The sequence below is a fragment of the Melanerpes formicivorus genome, unplaced genomic scaffold (genome assembly GCF_026170545.1).
Source record: "Melanerpes formicivorus ecotype bairdi unplaced genomic scaffold, bMelFor1.0.p_v2 SCAF_5, whole genome shotgun sequence".
Classification (NCBI taxonomy): domain Eukaryota; kingdom Metazoa; phylum Chordata; class Aves; order Piciformes; family Picidae; genus Melanerpes; species Melanerpes formicivorus.
Genome location: NW_027142357.1, coordinates 25076949 through 25095161, shown reverse-complemented (window position 1 = coordinate 25095161; position 18213 = coordinate 25076949). Strand labels below are relative to the sequence as shown.

The 18213-nt window shown below is 50.3% G+C and overlaps 1 protein-coding gene across 1 annotated transcript in view; it reads right to left on the bottom strand.

Annotated features, from left to right (window-relative positions):
* Window positions 1-4228: 4228 nt before the first annotated feature.
* Window positions 4229-18213, bottom strand: part of CFAP65 (cilia and flagella associated protein 65) — a 29954-nt gene continuing 15969 nt past the window's right edge. The window contains exons 17-28 of the mRNA XM_068139208.1: window positions 16256-16366; window positions 15000-15191; window positions 13163-13321; window positions 11751-11894; window positions 11183-11299; window positions 10460-10597; window positions 9902-9967; window positions 8066-8280; window positions 6965-7114; window positions 6162-6440; window positions 5378-5515; window positions 4229-4717 (exon numbers count right to left, since the gene is read on the bottom strand). Coding sequence (XP_067995309.1) covers window positions 4681-4717; window positions 5378-5515; window positions 6162-6440; window positions 6965-7114; window positions 8066-8280; window positions 9902-9967; window positions 10460-10597; window positions 11183-11299; window positions 11751-11894; window positions 13163-13321; window positions 15000-15191; window positions 16256-16366 — 1746 coding nt within the window. The 3' untranslated portion in view covers window positions 4229-4680. The remainder of the gene's footprint in view (window positions 4718-5377; window positions 5516-6161; window positions 6441-6964; window positions 7115-8065; window positions 8281-9901; window positions 9968-10459; window positions 10598-11182; window positions 11300-11750; window positions 11895-13162; window positions 13322-14999; window positions 15192-16255; window positions 16367-18213) is intronic.

Below are 18213 nucleotides of genomic sequence, written 5' to 3'. Positions count from 1 at the left end.
CCTGTGTTGGCTCTGGGGGAAGCATGCAGAGCCCCATGGGGGCCAGGAGAAGTTGAAACATGCTCCTGTAGCACTCAGCCATGCTACTCAGCCCTGACAGTCCTCAGCTGATCCCATCCAGAGCCAGGATATCTCTCTGGCTTACTCTGGCACCCGCAGCTCCCTGGATAACAGAGCATGAAGTGCAGTTGTGGTGGCAGGAGAAGCTCCTTTGTGCAAGTGCACTGGCCTGTTTGTTTGCCTAGATAGGTGTGTTTATGGGTGGGGAAGGGGGTAACACTGCTTTAACCCCCACAGTGGACACCTGCAGATGGTCCTGACCATCCTTTTGAAACCACCACATTGTCCTTTCCAGGGACGGTGTGCTAACAGTGGATTCCCAGATAGAAGTGGATAGTTGCAGATCCTTATCAGCCACTGCCCCCCAGCTCTTCTTTGGAAACTTACTCCTTTCAGAATCAGGACTTTGCAAGGCAGGCTCTATCCCAGCCTGCTGCTGTCTCTGGGACTGGGGTCCTGCAAGCTCTCAGCCCAGCAAAGCTTGGCGTGGGAATGAGCTGGAGTGATGCCAATCTGCTGGCTCAGTCACCCTGATCCTCTCTTACAGTTTTGACAGCAAAGGAAATGCAAGACCACCTCTGCCCTAGATTGTGTGGCTAAGAGGAAATATGACATTCCCTCTCCATCTGACACTATACAGGTCCTGACACCTGGGCTTGCCCACTTCTCATGTCCCACTTCTCCTGTCCCAGCATGGGAAATACGCTGGGCAGGACTCCCTGCCAGGCCATGCACTGACAGAGCGGAGCAGCAGTTCCTGGCATAGGATGCTTGGCTGCCCCCACACCTTCCCAGAGAAGCCAGGGAAAAAACAAACACCACATTGGTGCTGCTGCAGTTCCAGCAGACATCTCCAAGCCTAGGTGTTGCATCAGAGATGCTCTCTCACCCCAGCCTCTCTCCTGAAAGGGTAAAGCCCTACCATGCATCAAATGACATGCAGGGCTGCCCTGTGGAAAGTGAGAGAAGAGCAGGCTCTTTGAGCTTGCAGAGTTCCCTGCACCAGACAGCTATGCTGGGGAATATATTCTGCCTGCCCTGACCCTGGCATCTCTAGGTTTGTATTTACTGGCATGTGCCCTTCCCTGGCAGGGCAGTGCTGGGACCAAGCCCCTGCTCATGGAGATTCTTGCAGCAAAGAAGAGTTTGTGCTGCCTCACAAGTACTGATTAGTGCACATCAGAGCACCTCTCCTGTCCAGATGTCACCATTGTACCCTGGCCTGACCAGAGCATGGAATTGAATGTCCCCATTCCTACACTGAGCCATCAGAGTCCACTGTCTCAGATATGGGATGCCAGGGCTGAAGGGTCTCTGCCTAGCTCTGCAAAGCGTTTTGGGAGGATCACCTTCATGTTTTTTCTCCCCAGACTGCCCTGCCTGTGCAGACACTGCAGAACCTTTCCCGTTTTTTCACCTAATAGTCAATACAAGGGAAGAAAGGGCTGATCCCAACCTGGGGTTGTACACACATGCAGCAAGGGGCCCGGGGGACTGTCCCCTAACATTGCCACCTTCCCCGCATGGACACAGAGCCACAGCCAGTGGATCTTCGCAGAGGATTCAGGCTCCCCAGCTGCAATGAGACATCAGCCTAGCAGACACCCTGGCAGAGAAGAGGGAGGGCAGCTTTGTTCCCTTCGCTTTATCTCCCAGACAATAGCACGATTCAGCAGGTGTTAAATGTTTTAATGGGATTCAGGATAGCTTCTGTTGCCCACCTGCCCCAAGGCGATTTCAACCCTCCCTAGGAACCAGGACTAACAGCCAAGAAGAAAAGACCTGTTGTGTGTTACAGTAACTGCCTGATGACTGAGCACTCCTGATAGCCAGCACAAGGAGGAGGGGAGCCCCATCAGCTTGCCAAGCTCGCACTCAGCCATCTTCACGCTGGATGTACATATACCTGCCGGAAGCCTGGCCCCGCCGGCTTGGGCATCAGCCATGGGCCCACAGGAAGGAACCACCAGTTCACCACCCAAACACCGGTGGGAAGGAGCAAGACCTGTATCTAGAATATCTGTCAGAGACATGCATTAGACACATGGCCGAATCCAGCCCTGGAAGCCAGTACAACAAACTCAGACTTCCTCCTGCTTGAGACTCAAATGCGGTCAGCACAGCCTCTCCCTCCTCTGGAAGCCAGGCTGTGCATCTGGTACAGTCTCACAGTTCATTGCCTTCAACCTTGGCAGTGGGCAGCAACAAAGCCTCTTGCTAAAGGCCAAGTCTCCCCCACCAACACTGCACATCACCTCACCACCGCCCCCAAGATTCAAGCATGGGGAGGAGCAGCAGGGAGGCACCGAAGCCCCCGGGTGAGTGCATTGCTGTGGGCTCTCCACTCCGCAGAGCTCACCTCAGGCAGAGCCTAGGGTGCTGCTTCCTCCCTTTGCCAAGGGGACAGTGTTGTGGGTGGGTCACACATGAGAATGTTTTGTAAAACCAGGGCCTGGGTCAACTTCCCAGCTTGAGAAGAGGAAGCAGGAATTTCCCCAGCCTGGGAAAGGAGCTGCACCTGGTGTATTTTTAACTTAGGATGGGAAAGAATGAGAAAAGTGTGTGACAGTTGCTAATGGCTTTGCTTAGTGCACACTGAGTGGTTCTGGTTGACAGAGAAGACCTAGAATAGAGGTGACACACCACCATCTCACACCTCCTGCAAAGGGAAGAAAGATTTCTCTTTCAGATATGTAAGTAGCTCTCAAACCTTTTGTTCCCTGACTCAGCTGTTGCTGAAGGCACTATTTCAGGGCTCTCTCCTACCAGAGAGACCGAGAAGTTCATTTACCTCTGGTAGTGCTCCAACAGGCAAATACAGTGTGAATTCCATTTCCTTCAGGTCCAGGCTATGTTCAGCATGGGAGAGGGGGGCAGATGGGAACTTTAATGACAAACACAAATCTCTGCCTGTCTCCACTCAGCCTCCATCCATTCACTGTTGGGTGTTATGCCAGACTAACATAGATCCTTTCCCATGTTGGCCCATCTGTCTCACAAGGCAGGGGAGTTAGCAGTGACACAGTCCAGAAAGCATCAGATCATGCAGCAGGTCTGAGAATGGACAAACTCACTGAACCTGTCTGCTGCACCAGGCTGCCCTTGGGCTCCTGCAGGCAGCTGGATGCAGCCTGCTTTAAGAGAACAAGGAGGATCCTTCTCCTGCCTGTGTCACTAATCTGAGAATCCTGTCACAGAATACAGAGCATTTCCCATGAGCAAATCCTAGTGAGGAGCCTGGACCAGGCAGACTCATCCCAGCTGGACTGTAAGCAGTAAGGCTATGCTGCTGCCTTGATCTGGAGAGGCAGGACATGACAGTCATCTGTTCAGCACCAGCCATAGCCCAAAGGAAGAAAGAAAAGTTGCTGTGATGCAGACCTGGCACCCAGAGAATTGGGGAGGGAAGAGAGGGCCTGCACTCCTGCTGGGAAGGATTCAGGGCCCACGTGAAGCCCCCAGGCACCCAGGCTCAGGAGCTGGCAGTGCCTTTGCTGTATCTCTGACAACAGGAACAGCTCAGCCCTTGGGCTTAGTAACGGTTACGCATGCAGGGCTCCTGCACCGAGCAGGTCTTCTGCATCAAGCTCCTGCTGCAGCACCCCTGGGCACAGGAGGCTCCTGTCCTCCACCAAGCTTGGCAAAAGCCTCCTGCGGAAACTTGTGTGTGGTCTTCTCTTGGGCTGCCAGGGGAGAACATGCAGCTCCAGCCTTGGCTGGGTACTGGCACTGCGGATACAGGGCAGGAGGGTGTGGAGGCGGACACCAGCTGCATCCCCACCAGAGCAGGCTGGCTAGGGGAGCCCGCAGCAGGACTGCAGGAAAGGAGAGATGCTGTAAACCCAGCCCTGCCGCCTGGCACGACGGCCCTTGCCAGGGAGCAGGCAGCCGGTGCCCAGCACCAGCTGCAGCTCTGCACGCTCAGCAGTGTTTTCCCACAACTAGCACTGCCACCTCCCGGCTGTGATAAACCCTACTCCTGCACACTGACAACCTCCTGCGGCCTGCCCAGTCCCTCTGCCAGACCAAGGCTCAAGACATCCCCTCCCCTTACAGCTTGGAAAGGGGAGAACCCCTCCAGGGTGCCCCCAAACACAGACGCATGGATGACATACGTGACACTCTGGTGTCTGTGGGCCCAGAGGCCAAGCTGCTTTTATTGGGCTGCTAAGTGTGCTGTGTGGTGCTGCAGCAGCTCTCTTGTGCTGGGTCACTCCAAGCAGGGCTTACAGCAGGCACTGATCCTACTGATGTTGGCATGGGCTCAGCACCAAAATGCCCAGCTGTCAGTCCTTCCTCAGGACCGACATTTCAAAGCAGATTCCAGTCCTCTCCCAGCTGGTACAGACTGGGGGCAGTGGGAATAGTCAGAGGCTGCCCATATGCTCTGTGTAGCACAGGGATGTTCTTTGATGATATGCCCAGCCACAGAGAGACCTCATGAACCCTGCAGATTCAAACTGGAGCTGAAGACATAGTCAGGACGTACCTCCTCAGAGGCAGCCAGCACACTGAGCTCAGGTCATGTTGTGGGAGGATCCGAGTTGATCTGGACATCAGAGGGACAGGATGAAGAGTGGAGATGTGCTTGAAGACCTCAAGCAGCACAGTGTCCAGCAGCTATGCTCTGGAGGGTAGAGGTGCTGGACTGGTGATTCTGAAGAAGAAAAGATTTTTTTGGGGGTGGGGAGAGTGCAGCCTGCTGCTGCCTTCCCCCAGGGAAACCATTCCTTCCTAAGGGATCATGAGGAGCACTCACTGTTTATCACTCCTCCAGCTCTGGAGATGACAGTGTCAACCCTCTCCCACTGTCCCTCAATCCCATCTCTCTGCACTTCTCCCCAGTCTGGGGCAAAGCCTTAGCTCCAAATCTGCTTCCCAACTGATGGCCATTCCCTCACCCTAACTAGACTGATCCCACATCATTTGGACTGCAAGAGCTTTGCCCCCCTTTTTATTTTTCCTATCAGAGGCTGTGCTGCCTGCATGCTGACCACATTTCCCAAGAGACTCTTCTTGTGCTGGGCTCTCCAGTGCCTCAGGCTAGACCTTTCTGCCAGCTCTTCACTCAAGTGGTGACGCACCAAGAGCTGCATGATGGTGTCAGGCCCACAGAAGGGTTGAAGCATTATGAGCTCTGGTCTGTGGCTCAGGACCACAGAGGTTTTGGGAGTGGATTCCTCCTTTTGCACAGGCAGCTTTGGCATGAATAGGCAGCAAGGCATCTAATCCACACAGTCTAGAAGATGGGCTGTGCTTCAGCCTGACATATTAAGGGCAAGTTCAGTCCCACCACAGCTCAGACACACTCCACTACCTTCGGGAAGAGGTAGGGGGCAGAGTAATGATCTTGGGCATGGCTGTCAGTACCACCTCCCCACGGCTGGCTTCGACCAGGATGTTCTGCAGTGTGTTTTCCAGCACCAGCTCCACCAGGTTCCCAAGGGCCGACTGCCTAGAGGGAAGTACAAAGTACAGGCAGAGGACAGCTATTGGAAGGCAAATAAGGCAAGCTGCTTGCTGTGACTCCTCCCAGGATATATCAGGCACAGCAGTGGAGCACACACTGTTCCCCCACACACTCAGGCAAATGCACTGAAGATTTAAGGAATAAGGTGCCGACTCTTCTCCCAGAACTGCCACCAGCTGGCATCAGGCCCTGATCTCAGACAGAGCTGGGTGACTGTGGTTTCACTGGTTCCTCTTTCCAAGCTGTGCTGTGTTTGTGCTTATGCTTGTGGCTTGTCGCAGTGTGAGAGGGAGTAGCCACAGCAAAGTCAAAGTGCAGTGAAAGTAAAAGGTGAGGTAAGCACAGAGTGCACTCTAACATCTGATACAACCAGGAGTGTCAGAGTGTAAAGCAGGCTCCCCACACCATCTGGCACTGCCCAGGGCTCAACCCCAGCACAGCAAATTGGCACTCTTCACAAGCCACAGTCAGGACAGGGTGGCCAGGCAGGACAGCATTAATACCCACCCAGAGCAGCTCAGCAGAAATGGCACAGGGCTGAAGGAGAAATGAGTTTCTGTCCAGGCAGCGTGCTGCCATGGCTCTTTTTGCCTGTGCAGCTCTTGCCTTTTCTGTGTGAACTCTTCCTCACCTGCTCATCATTTCCTTCTGCTCCTTCAACTGCTCCTTCTTCTCCCAAGACTTCAGCAAATCATAACCAGGAGAGTTTTCCTGCCTTGAATCTTTCCTCTCTCCATCCTTCTCAGGGTAAAGATCTGGCAAAATAGAGATCCTGGAGGGGACCCTGGAGCACAGCCTCCTGTCCTGGAGCTCTGCTGATTTCGCATACCGGAACTGGGAAAAATATGGAATGGGCTCATCCAGGCTTCTTCTCATCAGGTCATGGAGCTGAGTGTTCTCCAAGAGATCTCTGGCAAAACAAGGGATGAGTCCCAGGAAATCAGATAGCTGTATGACCCCAGAGGACCATTCCAAGACAGTACAAAAAATAGGAAAACCCTGACTGCTGTCAATGTTTAGCCTGTTCCTTCCTCCATTCTGGGCTTAAGGAATACAGCAGGATAGCTTGAGCTAAGCAAACCACCTCTGCCTCCCCAGAACTGGTTCTTTACTATCCTAGATAAAATAAGTGAATCCAAATGCAGCCTGTTCCCAAGATCATGGCAGGCTTCATGCCCTGGTTCCTGGGCAGTGATACTGATCACTATGCAGAGAGAGGCCCAGTCTCTAGCTGGGGAGCAATATTCTTTTAGGTGTCACACCAGGTTTCCTGAGCTCATAGTCTCCAGGGCAGCATTTGACAGGCTGGATGCCCCATTCTGGACCATCCTGAATGCTCAGACTCTTCTTGTATCAGCAGGGGGCTGGTTATGCTGCACACAGTCCCCTGGAAGACAGGGATTTCAAAGCAGGTAAAGGTGAAGGCACACGCACCTGATGACACCTGTGAGTATGTCAGTTACTATCTGCAACTCCTGCTTGGAAGCAGCAGCCAGGGACAGCCACTTGGGATCCATGTCTATCCTGTCTCTGTCTCTGCTCCTATCCACCAGCTTGCTTTCCAAGGTCTGGTTGCTGAAGGGGCTGGGAAAGAAGCAGTTGTTCCATTACTGGCAGCACTACTGAACCAAACTTCTAAAGACCTGCATTACCCTGGCTGAGCAGTGGCACTGCAGGCAAGTGGGGAGTGGTGCACAGAACCAGAAGAGCTGCTGGGTCTGCTGTGACAGCAGCAGGGTCACTGGGCTGCATCAGGAGAAGTGTGGCTAGCAGGTCGAGGGAGGTGATCCTCCCCCTCTACTCAGCCCTGGTGAGACCCCACCTGGAGTACTGTGTCCAGTTCTGGAGCCCCTATTACAAGAGGGATGTGGAGGTGCTGGAACGTGTCCAGACAAGGGCCACAAGGATGATCAGAGGGCTGGAGCACCTCTCCTATGAGGACAGACTGAAGGAGTTGGGGCTGTTCAGTCTGCAGAAGTGACCTAATTGTGGCCTTCCAGTATCTGAAGGGGGCCTACAGGGAGGCTGGGGAAGGACTTCTCAAGATCTCAGGTAGTGATAGGACCAGGGGGAATGGAATGAAGCTGGAGGTGGGGAGATTCAGGCTGGATGTGAGGAGGAAGTTCTTCACCATGAGAGTGGTGAAACCCTGGAATGTGTTGTCCAGGGAGGTGGTCGAGGCCCCGTCCCTGGAGGTGTTTAAGAGCAGGCTGGATGAGGCTCTGGCCAGCCTGATGTAGTGTGGGGTGTCCCTGCCCGTGGCAGGGGGGTTGGAACTAGATGATCCTTGTGGTCCCTTCCAACCCTGAATGAAACTATGAAACTATTACAAGAGGATAACTGAGCTCTGACAGTTATCTCCTTTTTGAGGGAGGAAGCCACTGTCAGCTAATATGCTGGAGAAAGCAAGACACCTCTTGCCTGATGCTGAAGCACTGGGAGGAGCAGAGCAGAGCTCCAGGTTCAAGTGCACATCACAGCATGGGCAGCCCTGGCTCAGCTGAAGACCCCAATCCAAAAATCTAGATCCCTTACCGGGAGAAGAAGTATTTGGGGAACTCTGAGGTGAAGTTGCTGAAGAAGTCCTCAATAGAGTAGGACCTGGCTGTCACAACAAGGTGTAAGAGCGTGGGCTTGGGAGGCTCTGGTTTGACCCGCACCCGGCTGGCTTCTTTGTCCAACAGCAGTCTCTTCTCAAAGTGTCCAGCTGGCAGATGAGGCATAGGGTGGTTTTTAATAGGAGGTAATGTCTATTGGAAAGAAAGAAAGAAAGGTATTTGATTGCTCCTTTGGCCACAGGTATGCTGGTGTAGATAGCACAGGCATGAGATGTGGAAAGCCCAACAGCCAGAGCCACCAGATCCTGGACAGGAAACAGCATCAGAATGATCTTGGCACCATAGCAGAGGCATAAGGCACAAGCAGCCACATAGGAAATTTGGTCCGCTCCCTCCTCACTGGCAGTATGCCAGCCCTAAGTGTCAGCAGGGCTTCAACCTTCCCAGGGCACTCGGGGTTGTGGCACTCTGATCCTTGTCTGTGGAACCCTGGGATACCATCTCTGCTCTTCTGAGCACACCAAGGGTGCTATGGGAGAAAGGATGTGAAGGAATGAATGCAGAAATTGACTCTAAGCCTGGAAACAAACCAGGAACTGAGTCCAGCCACACTACATGGGCTAGTTCAAGACTATATCATCAGCAGTCAGCTTGGGGACATTTACTTAGGGCAGGCAGGAGTAGACCAGAGGCCTGGTCTAGATGGACACCACCCAGTTCTGGAGAAGCCCTCAGGCATTACAGGACTTCAATGAACTTTGAGACAGAGCTGTCCAGTCTCTGGGACAGACACAGCAGGTGATCTCAGGCTCCAAATTGTCACTATGAGCTAAAAACCTAGAGGACTAAATGAAACTGGTTTTACTTTTCCTCAACCACCCTTATGTTCATCCCGGTGAATGCTTCAACCTGCGTCACTGATTATTAGCAACACAGGGCAGACAGTCTGAACCAGAGCTGCCCAGAGCTGATACCTGTACTAGACAGTACCTGGCATGCAGAGGAACACTGCAGGGTTGCGGGAGCCCTGCTACAGCCTTACTATGGTGGCAGTCCTGAGGTAGCAACATATGTCTCCCAACTGAGTCAATCTGCTCAATCCCAGCTTCATGTCAGCTCCCCTTAACCCTCCTACATCTTGAGTTAGATGATTCTCCATGAGCCCTGTCATTCCTACAGCATGGTCCTGCTGACAGCTGTAGACACAGCACAGCTCTGCCTTGGGGCCCAGGCAGTTGTGCAGAGTGCTCACTGGGACCTTGTCTCACACCTTGCCACCACTGCTGGAAAAGCAGCGCACAGTTGTGCAGACCTGAGAGGACACACAGCTGAACCAGGCAAACTGAGCTTTAAAGCCTTCTACACACTTAAGCCAAGCCAGTTCCTGTCTGCAGCACAGAGTCTTTCAGCAGCGAGGACAAAGTCTGCACCATGTCACACCAAGGTCCTGCCACTGCCTGTCATGGCACACATTCCACTGTGGCCCCAATGTGAAACCAGTCCAGGTCCCCCCTGCCCTGCCCAAGTGCATCTTCTCTACTTATTCAAAACCCTTTCCCTTTTCTCCAGTCATGGGTGCACATTTGATTCCAATTTTACTTTCCATCCACCTCAGCTGGAAAGTTACTGCCCACAGGCCACAGCCAGACAGTCTGATTCTTCTGACTCCTCCAAACAGTCTGTCTCCCAAAGCTTGAAGCTACAAATCCTGCTGTGCTCTCTGTCCAGGCTCCCACGCTGTGATATCCAGCATCTGCCTGTTTTCTAAAGCAGTCAGTTTAATTCTATTATGGGTGAGCCAGGCCTGACTTACCTTGTATTTCCTGAACACAGCTGAGGATTCAGGATGATTTTTTGTCTCAGCAGAATCTGATGACCTCTGAAAAGGAGGAAAAAAAGAAAAAAATAGAGGGGGGAAAGAAAGGAAGAGGAAAGATATGGGACAGAACAAGATTCCTGGGTTTTGTTCTATTTTCTTCCCACCCAAGAGAGTGGGTGGGATCTGATCCCTCCATTCTTCACTCATGTCACATTCTTACTGGCAGTTACACAACTGTCTCCAGTGTTTATTCATGGTTAAAAAATCCAGTCACTGATTTCCAAAGCCACTGGCTTTGATTTTCCTAAGGCTTCTGACCCACTTCCAAATTTCAGATGATCATCAGCAGTTTCAGAGTTTGCAAGGTGATTCTTGGCTAGAAAACAAGGTCTCATTTCCATTATCCACAGATCAGCTATGAGAGGTTGAGCAGATCAGAGCCTCCTGTCCTTTTATCAACTTGCCTAGATTTTCTTAGAGAACGTTTCATGTTGACATTGGTTGATGGTTTTGAGCTGACCTAAGGTGGTGTAAAGTTATGGCAGCACTCACCCCTGCAGGGGACTTTGGCTTCTTCTTAGTCCCAAGGTCCTTCTCTGTGACGGTGAATTCCACAGCTTGACGTTCCTTCTCTTTTTCCCACTCCTGCAGGTCACTCTTGTACTGAACCAGGGACTCCTGGATGTATACCTGTTAAGCAAACCAGGACCGCAGGGCTAAAACGGAACTGCAAATAACACAGTCCCTGGCCCAAGTCCATGCCCGTCACCACTTCCTCCCTTCCAGGAGGTCCCATCCAGAAGCCCACTCACTTTCCATGTTTTCCAGTGGCAGGAAGGGGAGAGAACAGTGCTATTATAGGACTTGTACAGGGAAGACACAATCCCTTGCCAAAGGACACCTGGGAATTGTTCGAAGGGACAGTACTGCAAATCTCTACCCTCGCTCATATTGAAGAAGCAAGACTTGCCTTTTCCAGGTATTTAAGTCTCCAATATCCCACTTAAAACCACTCCCATTCAAACTGTGACTTCTGGTAGCTGAGCTCAGTTCACAAAGCCACATCCTGCACAATTACAGCTCATATTGTGAGCTATAAAGACAGAGACCTAAAGTATCAGGAGAGGTGAAGCTCAGTGTCTTCAGGAATGAGAAGAGTAAAGGACTACTCCTGTAGCTGGAAGCAGCAGGCTGCTGACTGCTGGCACCAGCCATTTGAGAACTGCAGTGATATTCCCAGGTGATGGAAATACATAGGCACCTCTTGGGTCTCACCTCACACACCAAATCTGTGCTATAGAAGGAAGCACTCCCTGAAGGTTGCAGTGTGATGAAGCAGGGGATGCTCTCTCCAGGCTGCAGAACCCCTGACTCTGGAGCAATCTGCAACAACTGGGAAAAAAGAAAAACAAAACCCAAACAAGCCACAGAGGAGCTGTTTCACTGTCCTGGGGCCTTCCTATGTGCCTTCTCTTTGCAGGACACATGACTATGGGAATTCTATTCTTTCTCACTCTCAGAGGTATGTGGCATGAAAGAAATGCAGCTGATAGAAAGAATGACTATGGACTTTGCTGGAAGACAGGGTCCTGAGGTTCATTATTGCAACCTACAGTTCCATGTTCATGTGTCCTCACTGAAGCCTTCAGATTCCCCTTCTGAGTGCCTGTCTTTTTCTCCACAGTCCTAATCCTTGCACTTTCCTGTGCCCTGTCCTCTCATCAGGCAGTACAAACACCAATTCCCTAGAATGGTTTCTGCACATCTGATAGAAAATGGAGTTGCAAGGTCATGGCACAACAGAGATGGGCAAGAAGGCTGTAAAGAAAAGAGAAGGACTCACCCTCTTGTCTTTAAAGACACTCATCTGCCAGGAGAACACAACAGCCTTGCTCTCTGAGATATTGTTGAGAAAGACAAGTCGACTGGCTTTGGTGGAGTCTGGGATGTTTCCAAGGCAAATCTGGTGGTGTGACAAGGTGGCTGCCTGAAGGAAGCAAAGTGAAACCAAGAGGAACAATAGAGAAGGAAGATGAGATACGGACATTGGAGGAGGAGAGTCACATTGTCATCTTTAAGTCCCCCAGCAGTTCACAGGTAAAATCAGCCAGTTACTTTTGCCATAACTTGTGGGAGTGTTGGATTTCTCTCATTTTTGCTACAGTTACAATGATTCTACAGCAAGAGGACACCCCTGCTGCAGCAAGACTGAGTGAGGAATGAATAGAACATAAATAACACTGGTGCTGAGGCATAAGAGGATCACAGAGGATCAGTAATATCTACATTCTCTCTGCAGGACTTGCAGTCCAGGCCTTTTCCTGTCTCAGTTGGCAAACATAGGAGGTGTCTACTTGTGCAAAATCTTGATCAACCTGAAAGCAAACCTGGGGACACTGCTCCCTACCCCATCTTGCTACAAGTAGGATATTAGTCTGTCCCATTCTCCAGGCATAGTGCAAACTCTCTTGTTTACAGACAATAGAGCCTGGTGGAATGGTGTCTTTGTTAGCAGACTGAGATAGGGTTTTAATCCCCTTCTCTTTGCTGTAGCCAGGAATGCAATCAGCCTCCTGAAAGCCAAAGAACATTTGTAGCTGTGGCTAGGCTCTAAGGCAGGCATGCTGATGTTACACAGGATGAATCCTTTACCTGCCTCTGCCAATGCTATTTAATGTGGGTTCGCCACGCTGGTATCTGTGGCTGAGTTTAACAACAGATTGACCAGCCTGGCAGGACTGCCCTACCCAGGACAAAGAAGCTCCTGCTGAGGTCAAATAAATGTGCTCCTTGGGGTGTGCCTGAATCAGCAACCATCCTGCAGTCTGTGTGGTCAAGTTACGCATCACCTGGGTTTGGCTGTGAAATGGAAGCAGCCAAGACCTGACAGACTGTGTCAGGAGTATAATGCTGGGTTTGTGAATGACTTCCCAAAGGAAGAAAGTGTTGTGGTTGCAAGTAAGAATGGTAGGTGTAATGAGGGTAACTTCTAATAACAAACTTGGAATATGAACAAACCCTTAAGCCTTCTTTGTTCTAATGGCAGTGGAAGCAGCAACCTGGAAGGAAGGCACATTTCAGAATTGCTATTAAGCTCTAGATGACCTACTGGAAAGGAAATGTCTTGTTCTGTCTCATGGCAAAAAAACTCTCATGCAACACAGGCTACTGCTAGATGGGGCCACTTGCATATTTCAGTCTCTCTTGCACATTTCTGATTGATCATATCACTCATATCGGCATACTCAGCCTTACCTGCCCAGGCAGAGTTAGCTTGGTGGAACCTGGAAAGACTGAAGGAGACAAAACTTCACTGCACATGTCAGTCACTCCTATGGTATTTGGATCATATCCTACTCCCTGAAAAGTGATCAGAGCTGCTTCACCCCCCAGGATGTGGATGGGAACATCAACCTGCCTTGGACAAGATAACAGTTTTAAGTGCAGAGTCATATTTGGGGGCAGCATGCAGTACACAAGTATACTCGCTGATGGACTGGTCTGAATTCACCACATGCCTGGATGAAGAGAAATCCAGTCTCTTTTGCTCCTTCAGGCCTTGACCTTCCCTGCTAACTCGGGAAGGCTGGTCAGTTAGGCAGCTTCTATATGAGATCACAGTATCACAGTATCACAGTATAACTAAGGTTGGAAGAGACCTCGAGGATCATCAAGTCCATCCTGTCACCACAGACCTCATGACTAGACCATGGCACCAAGTGCCACGTCCAATCTCCTCTTGAACACCTCCAGGGACGGTGACTCCACCACCTCCCTGGGAAGCACATTCCAATGACGAACAGCTCGCTCAGTGAAGAACTTCCTCCTCACCTCGAGCCTAAACTTCCCCTGGCACAGCTTGAGACTGTGTCCCCTTGTTCTGGTGCTGGTTGCCTGGGAGAAGAGACCAACCCCTTCCCGGCTACAACCACCTTTCAGGTAGTTGCAGAGGGCAATGAGGTCACCCCTGAGCCTCCTCTTCTCCAGGCTAAACAATCCCAGCTCCCTCAGCCTCTCCTCATAGGGCTTGTGCTCAAGGCCTCTCCCCAGCCTTGTTGCCCTTCTCTGGACACGTTCAAGTGTTTTGATGTCCTTCTTAAACTGAGGGGCCCAGAACTGGACACAGTACTCAAGGTGTGGCCTAACCAATGCAGAGTACAGGGGCACAATGACTTCCCTGCTCCTGCTGGCCACACTATTCCTAATATTCCTAATGCAGGCCAGGATGCCATTGGCCCTCTTGGCCACCTGGACTCCCCCTTGGAGCAAAAGTTGCAGTTTTAAAATTAAATGTATTTATTTTTCCATGCATCCACCACAGAGTGAGACAATAAGTAGTGCTCCAGCTCCAGTCCTGCATGGCCATTGCAGCCTGGGACCGTGGGAAGGTCTTTGGGAAGCTTTCTTTCAGACTAAGCATTTAAGAAGGCTGTTTCCAGAGGGCTACAACAGTGTTCACTGTAACAACAAAAGACACCAACTTCGGTCTCCTTGATGGAAGTTACTGGAGGCCAACAATGAACCATAAATCTGATCAGATACTTTTGATATCCCTAGTCACTACCTGATCCTTCAAAAATATATACTGGGATGACTCCAGTTGTGGAAGGATTTGTTCCTTGGGAAGAAGAAACTTACAAGACTAGGGGGAATGGAATAAAACTGGAGGTGGGGAGATTCAGCCTAGATGTGAGGAGGAAGTTCTTCACCATGAGAGTGGTGAAACCCTGGAATGGGTTGTCCAGGGAGGTGGTCGAGGCCCCGTCCCTGGAGGTGTTTAAGAACAGGCTGGATGAGGCTCTGGCCAGCCTGATCTAGTGTGGGGTGTCCCTGCCCATGGCAGGGGGGTTGAAACTAGATGATCCTTGTGGTCCCTTCCAACCCTGAATGAAACTATGATACTATGAAGACAGCTCCATTTTCTGACTAGACCATTAACTCATTTGTTCTCAAGACTCTTTGCTTCTTGGAAGAATGGAGCTCAGTTCAGCTCTAACATGACATGGACCAATCATCAGTAAGAGATCTAAAGAATTTTAAGCACAGGAGAACAGAAAGGAATTGTTTCTGGCAGCCACAAGGAGGGCCTTACCATGTACATTCTAGCTTCCAGTGGTGAGAAGACCCACTCAATATGGCCTGTTGTGCCAGGAGGGATTTCTCCTCTGGGAGTTAGACAGACAAACACAGGATGCCCAAAATTATTCTTCTGGATTTTCACAACGTTGTCCAGCTGAACTTCAAATATCACAGGCACAGAGCCACCATTGTAGAGTTTGTAAACCTGAAGTGAATCAGACAGAGCAGTGCTTATTATGCCATGCCCAAGTTAAACTATTTAACACTTCCCCAGAGGACTCTCATAAGCATTAACAATTAATTAGTCAGCTTGTCTGCTAAGAATTGAGGAGACCTCATAGTGTCAGGATTTATCACTGAGACTCTGATAGGAGACTGTGCTGCAGGTTTATCTCCACATGTACATTGATAACTGCAGTGCCTCTCCAAGTGATGCCCTGCAAATTCAGCCTAGGAGAAAAATGAGCTAAAGGGATCACTGTGATGCAGATTACTTGAAATGCAAAACCACTCCTCTTAAAGTGATCTAAATTCAAATTCAGACTTGTTCATTTCCCAATTTAGGCAGAACAGAAACAAGGCTTTTTGTTTTCCTTTCCACAGCCCACCCCTCCCCCCCCCCCCCCCCCCCCCCGCCCAGTGTTTAAGGAAGTTTAATTAATTTACTAAAAAAACTAATTAGGATTTATTTCCAGAGTGCCTTGAACAGCTATACAAGTTTTAACTGGTATCCAATGCAAGAGAACAGAAGAACAACAAAATAATAGGGCAACAGCACAACACACCTTCTAAGTGGTCAGATTGGGTGTTAGAAAAAAGTTCTTCACCATGAGGCTGGTGAGACACTGGAACAGGTTGCCCAGGGAGGTGGTAGAAGCCCCATCCCTGGAGGATTTTAAGGCCAGGCTGGATGTGGCTCTGAGCCACCCGCTGTAGTGTGAGGTGTCCCTGCCCATGGCAGGGGGGTTGGAACCGGATGATCCTTGAGGTCCCTCCCAACCCTAACAATTCTATGATTCTAAGTGTTGGGGCTAAAGTGAATGCCAAATCTTGTCAAACTGGAGATGGTGAGAGGTACTTTCCCTGCTGCCACCCCAGCAGCCATTTCCAGGCTCTGCCTAGTACTACTCTCAGAGTTTCGCTGTGATGCTTTCCTGCGGAGGTTATTCTGCTCTTTAGGAAATGCTTCAGACACTGCCTGTCTTTTACACACAGTAACACTAGCTCATTCCTTCTTCTTGCTGCTGGGTTGGGCCCCAGGATGCTCACCTGTGTGGGAGGGTGGGTGGTCCCAATGGCAATGGGTGTGAAGAGGTGGCTGGTGGATGGAAAGTGAATGTATGGCTGGTCCCGTTCCATCGTCACGCCACTGAAGTTCAGCTACAGTGGAAAGAAAGGCAGTCACTTGTCACAGGGCTTCGGCCTCCTCACTGACTACTGCATAACGACTCTGAAGGGCTTTGCAAGCTGAAGGTTATGGATTTCAGTTGGTAATATCAGAACATAAATAAGCAAGGAGATGGAGACCCTACTCAGCTGTTGGCTCTTCTGTGAAAGGTTTGCCTTGTTTCAGAAAGAAGGTTCTTTTTCTGTCTGCTATGGCAGGCACCAGCCCCAATGTTTCTTTTTGCTAGCATATGGTAGAAATTCTCCATGAAAGAAAGTGTCTGGACTGTACACAGGAAAGCATGCAGATAGAAAAATCCTTTGGAAAGACAGGATTTTAGGTAAGTAATGGCCTCCCCTTGGAAAGGATCATCTAGATGTCCTCATTCAGGAGGACATCCTGCTACAAAAAAAAAGTGTTTAACAGCCTGGAAGTTGCAAGAAGATCCCAGCTGAATTTTAAGTGATCAAGTAATGTTCAACAGTATCCTGCTAGCAAAGCTGCTGCCAGGCATCTCAAGCAAAGCAGAGAGATTTATAGAGCTATTTCATGGAAAGGAAGAAACACAGGATTCTGCATTCTGCACAGGAAACTGCAATCAGGCTAGAGATGAGTGAGACGATGCAGGATTTCCTGCGGGATCACCCCAAAGCACCCCTGAGCTACCTAGAGATGGAGGCTGCAAAGTAGCCACAGAGCTAAGAGTGTCTCTGCATGGACCAGAGGGAGCTAAGTGGCTGCAATTCACACCTTGCTAAGCCTAAGCATAGCTAATTTTTAAGTTCATAGCAAAAGATGGAGATGAGGTTTGTGGTGGCAGGTGGATGCCTTGGACAGACACCTGCAGGAAATAATCTATCAGCTGCTTAAACAAGAGCAGAGAATGCTGATTCCTTCAAAACAGCCCACTCCAGTTCAGCTCCATGAGCAAAGCAAGGAGGGAGGAAAGACTAGAAATACCTTGCTAACAAAGTCCTCACTTTTCAATGTACTACAAGAGTGTTCCACCCCCTGAGGAAGTCAGCAAGCCAGATGAAGTACAAATAGGAGGAGGACAAAAGCTGACACCTTCAAACTGCAAGGTAAAAAAGAATTCTGAACTTTAAGTGAAACACCCATTTCTACTACTTGAGCCAAAAAGCCAGCTTGGATTCCACCAGACCACAGCTGCTCAGGAAAAATCATCATGAGTTTCCACAGATGCAGGATGTGATAGTTGAAGGGCTACCAGTTAAAGGAAGACAAAAGGGGGAAAGTGAAGACTTGCTGCAATCAGTTCTCATTCCAGAGTGGGACATTGTCCCACAGAGATGATTTAGAGCATGAGATCACAGGGACACCAGATTCCCCAGGCCCAATAGCTGCCTGAAGTACATGTGCTGCAGGTGGCAACATCTCACAATACCTAATTAGCAGCTATGAAGCAAAGAACAAACACTTTGAGTTTATGGATCCTGTGAGCTTGGGGATTCTCTCTGGGATCCTGCCCTTCTCTCCAGCAAGCTCTGGGAACCAGCCTACCTCATTCTGCAACACCTGCACCAGCTGGGCTCTTCACACTAAACTGCTGAGGCCTGAAGATTCTGCCTGCCCAAATGATCCCAGAGCTCCAAGAACAAGGTCACAGCTGCACTCTTACAGGCAGGCTATGGTGATGAGGCGAAGGACAATCGGTGAGAGAGGGAGGTAGTGGGAGGCCCCATTTCCCTACTGCACAAGGAATTGGGTAACACACAAGTCCCACAGAAGTTTTGCCTTGCAGCCAGAAGAAATTGCCAAAGAGTATCAGCTTGAGTCCTTCACAACAGCTATAAACCCAGTTATCACAGGACTGAAAGTT